The sequence below is a fragment of the Emydura macquarii genome, unplaced genomic scaffold (assembly GCF_026122565.2).
Source record: "Emydura macquarii macquarii isolate MOO-44397 ecotype Brisbane River unplaced genomic scaffold, CSIRO-AGI_Emac_v2 contig_1447, whole genome shotgun sequence".
Lineage (NCBI taxonomy): Eukaryota > Metazoa > Chordata > Testudines > Chelidae > Emydura > Emydura macquarii.
The window spans coordinates 214,963-220,978 of NW_027131584.1; the positions used below are offsets into that span (position 1 = coordinate 214,963).

A 6,016-nucleotide genomic window follows, 5' to 3' on the forward strand; every position below is an offset into this window, starting at 1 on the left:
CCGGCCTGCCAATGTTCATCCTTAACGGCATCCCGGGGCTGGAAGCTGCCCACATCTGGATTTCCATCCCTTTCTCTATGTTCTACATCATCAGCCTGTTGGGAAATTTCATGGTCCGTATGTTGTAAGCAAAGAGCAGCCCCTGCACAAGCCCATGTTCCTGCTGCTCTGCATGCTGGCGCTCACAGACATTGGCATGTCTACCTGCGTCGTGCCGAAGGCACTGTGCATATTTTGGTTCTATTCAAAAGGCATCACTGTTCATCCATGTGATTGCTAGGATACACTCAGGTGTCCTTGTGACAATGGCCTTCGATCGCTACATCACCATATGTGACCCTCTGAGATACGCCACCATCCTCACCAATGCACGAATTGCTAAGATAGGGCTAGTGGGTTTGATACCAGCTGTTCTCTTGATTCTGCTAGAGCCCTTGCTACTGAAGAGGCTACCATTCTGTGCCAACCACGTTAACTCCCACAAGCACTGCGAGCACATCGCTGTGATGAAGTTATTGTTTGGGGATACCACAGTCAATCGGACATACAGCCTGGTGATAATATTTGTGATTATTGGGTTAGACCTGACACTTATTGGCCTGTCTTATGGGACGGTCATCAGGGCTGTCCTCAGCATCTCCTCCAAGAAAGCCTACCAGAAAGCCCTCAACACCTGCACATCCCACATCTGTGTGATGCTGATGTCTTATACTCCCAGCCTTTTCTCTGCCCTGATACACAGGTTCTGTCAAGGCATCGCTGCCCACGATCATGTCCTCTTGGCCATCCTCTATATCCTGGTGCACCCCATGCTCAACCCTGGCATTTATGGGGTCAAAACCAAAGAACTTTGTCACAAAGTTGGAAAATACACCTGCAGAATGTGATCACCTGGGGCCACTCTGTGTGATGAGAGGGGGAAACAATCAAAGGTGCTTTGTCCAAATTTGGCTGAGCTCAGCCTTATAGCCGTTCATAGTTTGAAAAGTTCCTCGTGCCTAATGTCTTATCACTCCAACACCAAGCAGTGCTCTCTACATTGCTCAGTTCCATCTCTCTAACCATCACCTGATCTCTGTCAGAATAACCTGTCATCCCCCAGCCTCACAAACTCTGTCACTCAGCCTTTCTGTGAATTCTAGACCACCAGCCCTGATGATTTCTCATATGCTCTCAGACCTTTTTTCCATCAGTACGGTTGCTGATTCTCACCATTCCTCACTCTCCTCCATCTTTGACTCTTTTGCCTCTCTCTGCCATCACAAGGTCCCCATCTCTGCCTTCCACCAGGCCCCAACAATTCCTTCCATCCCAAGTCTCCCTAAATCAGACTCTCAAATTCTTGGAGTTTTCCCAATCTGATTCGTCCCCACCAAAGGCATGAAATCTGCCCTCCATTATCAGTTCATTTTTGGACACACATTGTACACAGACGGGGGTCAAAATGAACAAAAAGTCTGTTTAATAGAAAAATCGCAGATGCAAAGATGAAGGATGGAATAATCCAATGTACTGCTACAGATAGGGACCAACTGGCTAGGCAGCAGTTCGGCAGAAAAGGACCTGGGTGTTCGAATGAACAAGAAGCTGGATATGAGTCACCAGCATGTCAGGAAGGCCATGCTGGGCTGCATTAGTAGGAGCACTGCAAGCAAATTGAGGGAAGTGATTATTCCCCTCTATTCGGCACCGGTGAGGCCACATTTGGAATATTGTGTCCTGTTTTGGGCCTCCCACTATGGGAAAATGTGGACAAATTGGAGGAAGTCCAGCCTAGCTCCATCCTCCCTGGAACTCCCTTTCAAGTGGATAACCCTCTTTATTTTCTTCTGCAGATTAAACAAGCCTAGTTACCTCAGCATCTCCTCATAAGTCTTGTGCTCCAGCCCCCTAATCATTTTTGTTGCCCTCCACTAGACTCTCTCAAACTTCTCCACATCATCTTTTTAGTGGGGTCCCAAAACTGGACACAATACTCCAAACGTGACCTCACCATGCCGAATAGGGGGGAATAATCACTTTCCCCGATCTGCTGGCAATGCTGCTACTAATGCAGCCCAATATGCTATTAGCCTTCTTGGCAACCAGGGCACACTGCTGACTCATATCCAGCTTCTTATCCACTGTTACCCCCAGGTCCTTTTCTTCAGAACTGCTGGTCCGTATCCTGCTGTTCTCCTTTCTTCCTTTTGTCAGGATCCTGAACTCGATCGTCTCGTGGTCACTGCTGCCTAGGTTGCCACCCGCTGCTACTTCTCTTACCAGATCTTCCCTGTTTGTGAGCAGCAGGTCACGAGAAGCATGGCCTCTAGTCTGGCTCTTCATGCTACTCATGGAGTGCAAGGAATTGTACTACACTCATGGCCCATCTGAGACTCCGTGGAGAATGTACGGGAGAATTATATAGGTTCCTGTCCAACACTGCAAGTGTCAGACGTGAGATTTGTATGCTGATTTTCAGGTTGCAGAAAGGAGATTTCCTCTCTGCTGTGTGGGATTTCGGTGAGTTGCCTGTTTCTGCAATATAGTTAGTGCTCAGGGCTCGGGGAAGGTTCAAGTCAAGAACAATCTGGGCTGGAATTCTCATCCACGGAGACTTGAAATGTTTAGTTTTGTCAGAAACACCAAGGGTTTTAAAATGGAACTAAAGATTTATTGTAAATTGTCTATATAAGTATTTGTTTTTAAGATCATTTCCTTGTCTCTTACTGTGTCATTCTATCTGTCTCCCTATCTCAATTTGTTTGATCTGTTTAATTTTTGCTCTGGTTTTCTGAAGTTTACTGCTCGAACATGCAGGAATGAAATCAGGAAGGCCAAAGCACAATTGGAGTTGTAGCTAGCAAGGGACGTGAAAGGGAACAAGAAGGGTTTCTACAGGTATGTTGCCAACAAGAGGAAGATTAGGGAAAGCGTGGGCCCCTTACAGAATGAGGGTGGCATCCTAGTGACAGAGGATGTGGAGAAGGCTGAGCTACTCAATGCCTTTTTTGCCTCTGTCTTCACAGACAAGATCAGCTCCCAGACTACTGCACTGGGCAGCACAGAATGGGAAGGATGTGAGCATCCCTCAGTGCTGAAGGAACAGGTCCAGCACTATTTAGAAGGATTGGACATACACAAGTCCATGGGGCTGGATGCAATGCACCCGAGGGTGCTGAGGGAGTTGGCTGAGGTGATTTCAGAGCCTTTGGCTATTATCTTTGAAAGCTCATGGCAATTGGGGGAAGTCCCTGAGGACTGGAAAAAAGCAAATATAGTGCCCATCTTCAAAAAAGGGAGGAAAGAGGATCCAGGGAACTACAGACCGGTCAGCCTCACCTCAATCGCTGGAAAAATCATGGAGCAGGTCCTTAAGGAATCCATTTTAAGGCACTTGGAAGAGAGGAAGGTGATCAGGAACAGTCAACACGGATTCACCAAGGGAAAGTCATGCCTGACCAATCTGATTGCTTTCTATGAAGAGGTGACTGTCTCTGTGGATGTGGGGAAAGCGGTGGACGTGATATACCTTGACTTTAGCAAAGCTTTTGATACTGTCTCTCACAGTATTCTCATCAGCAAGTTAAAGAAGTATGGGTTGGATGAATGGACTATCAATGGATAGACAACTGGCTAGAGCATAGGGCTCAACGAGTAGTGATCAATGGCTCGATGTCTAGCTGGCAGCCAGTCACAAGTGGGGTGCCCCAGTGGTCGGTCCTGTTCTACATCTTCATTAATGATCTGGAGGATGGGGTAGATTTCACCCTCAGCAAGTTTGCAGATGACACTAAGCTGGGGGGAGTGGTAGATACCCTGGAAGGTACGGATAGGATATAGAACAGGGGTGGGGAACCTCCGGCCCGCGGGCCAGATCCGGCCCGCGAAAGAATTTGATCCAGCCCGCGGGCGGGAACTGCGCGCTGCCGAAACCCTGCCGCCGTCTGCCCATTTTCGGCGGCGGCGTGAGCTCGGAGGTGGTTACTGGCCCACGGCACCCCGCGGACACTGTAAAACCGCGCCGCCGAAAAGACGGAAACGGCGGCGGTATTTCGGCGGCGGGGGGTGGAGTCAGCGGCGGCGTGGTTCCGTGGGGGGTCGGGCAGTTCCCGCCGCCGAAACCCTGCCGCCGTTTGCGCTTTTTCGGCGGCGGCGGGGGGAATTCGGCGGCGGAATCGGCGACATGGCCCGCGAATGGAGGTAGCAATATCAAAATGGCCCTTGGCAGGGAAAAGGTTCCCCACCCCTGATATAGAAGGACCTAAACAAACTGGAGGATTGGGCCAAAAGAAATCTGATGAGGTTCAACAAGGACAAGTGTACAGTTCTGCACTCAAAATGGATGAATCCCATGCACTGCTACAGACTGGGGATGGACGAACGAGCTAGGCAGCAGTTCTGAAGAAAAGGACCTGGAGGTAACAGTGGATAAGAAGCTGCATATGAGTCAGCAGTGTGCCCTGGTTGTCAAGAAGGCTAATAGCATATTGGGCTGCATTAGTAGCAGCATTGCCAGCAGATCGGGGAAAGTGATTATTCCCCCCTATTCGGCATGGTGAGGTCACATTTGGAGTATTGTGTCCAGTTTTGGGCCCCCCACTACAAAAAGGATGTAGACAAAAAAGATGGAGAGAGTACAGTGGAGGGCAACCAAAATGATGAGGGGGCTGGAGTACAGGACTTATGAGGAGAGGCTGAGGGAATTGTGCTTGTTTAGTCTGCAGAAGAGAAGAATGAGGGGGGACTTGATAGCAGCCTTTAACTACCTGAAAGAGGGTTTCAGGGAGGATGGGGCTAGGCTGTTCTCGGTGGTGACAGATGACAGAACAAGGAGCAACGGTCTCAAGTTGCAGGGCGGGAGGTCTAGGTTGGACATTAGGAAAAACTTGTTCACTAGGAGGGTGGTGAAGCACTGGAATGGGTTACCTGTGGAGGTGGTGGAATCTCCATCTTTAGAGGTTTTTAAGCTGAGGCTTGACAAAGCCCTGGCTTGGATGATATAGTTGATATTAGTCCTGCTTTGAGTAGGGGGTTGGACAAGATGACCTCCTGAGGTCCCTTCCAACTCTAATATTCTATGATTCTATGATTCTATGAATACCTGGGGCAGTACGGCCCCTAGTCTGACAGCAGAGGCGTCGGTCTGGACCATGAATGGGCAGGTGAATTCCGGGCTATAGAGGACGAGCTCCTGGCATAGGGCCTCCTGACGGGCCCGGAAAGCTTGATCCCTTTCCGGGTTCCACTGGATGCTGAGCGGCTGGTCCTTGCACAAGGTATCCGTCAGGGGGGTGGCGAGAGTGGCAAAGTTGCCTGTAGTAGCCTGCCAGACCCAGGAACTTCCGCACCTGTTTCTTGGTGGCTGATCTGGTGTATTCTTGCAGGGCCTGTACATTTCCCACCTGGGGTCAGAGGGTCCCCTGACTAATTTGTATACCCTAGGTTGGTGCTCTCCCTCCACCCAATGCAGCACTAACCGGGGGTTGGCTCTTAAGTAGGCATCCTGGAGGGTTTGCAGCACAGCCGCCAGCTGGTTGAAGTGGTCAGTCCAGTCTCGGCTGTAGATGACAACATCATCGAGATAGGCGGCGGTGTACTCTAAGTGGGGCGCAAGGAGGTGGTCCATGAGGCATTGGAAGGTTGCGGGGGCACCATACAGTCCAAAAGGCATCCGCACAAATTGGTAAAGGCTGCTGGGGGTAGCGAAGCCCGTCTTCTCCTGGGAGCGGGCTTCCAGGGGGATCTGCTAATATCCCTTAGTGAGGTCTAAGGTAGAGAAGTAGGGCGCCTCCCCAAGCCAGTCCAGCAGTTCATCAATGCAGGTCATGGGGTAAGCATCGAATTTCAAGATGCTATTAACTCGTCGAAAGTCAATGCAAATCCACCGGGATCTGTTGAGCTTGGGGACAAGCTCGACGGGGCTCTGCCACTCGCTCTTGGAGGGCTCAATTACCCCCAAACGTAGCATGGTCCAGACCTCCTATTCCACAGCTGCCTGGAGGTGGTGGGGTGGTGAGCAAGTACTCGTCTGTAC

At 50.2% G+C, this 6,016-nt stretch overlaps 1 protein-coding gene across 1 annotated transcript; it reads left to right on the plus strand.

The window, feature by feature from the left end:
- The first annotated feature begins 305 nt into the window (after positions 1 to 305).
- LOC137156342 (olfactory receptor 52P1-like) lies at positions 306 to 887 on the plus strand. The gene has a single exon (XM_067553061.1). It carries the CDS (start codon positions 306 to 308, stop codon positions 885 to 887), a length of 582 nt encoding a protein of 193 aa, XP_067409162.1.
- Positions 888 to 6,016: the final 5,129 nt, after the last annotated feature.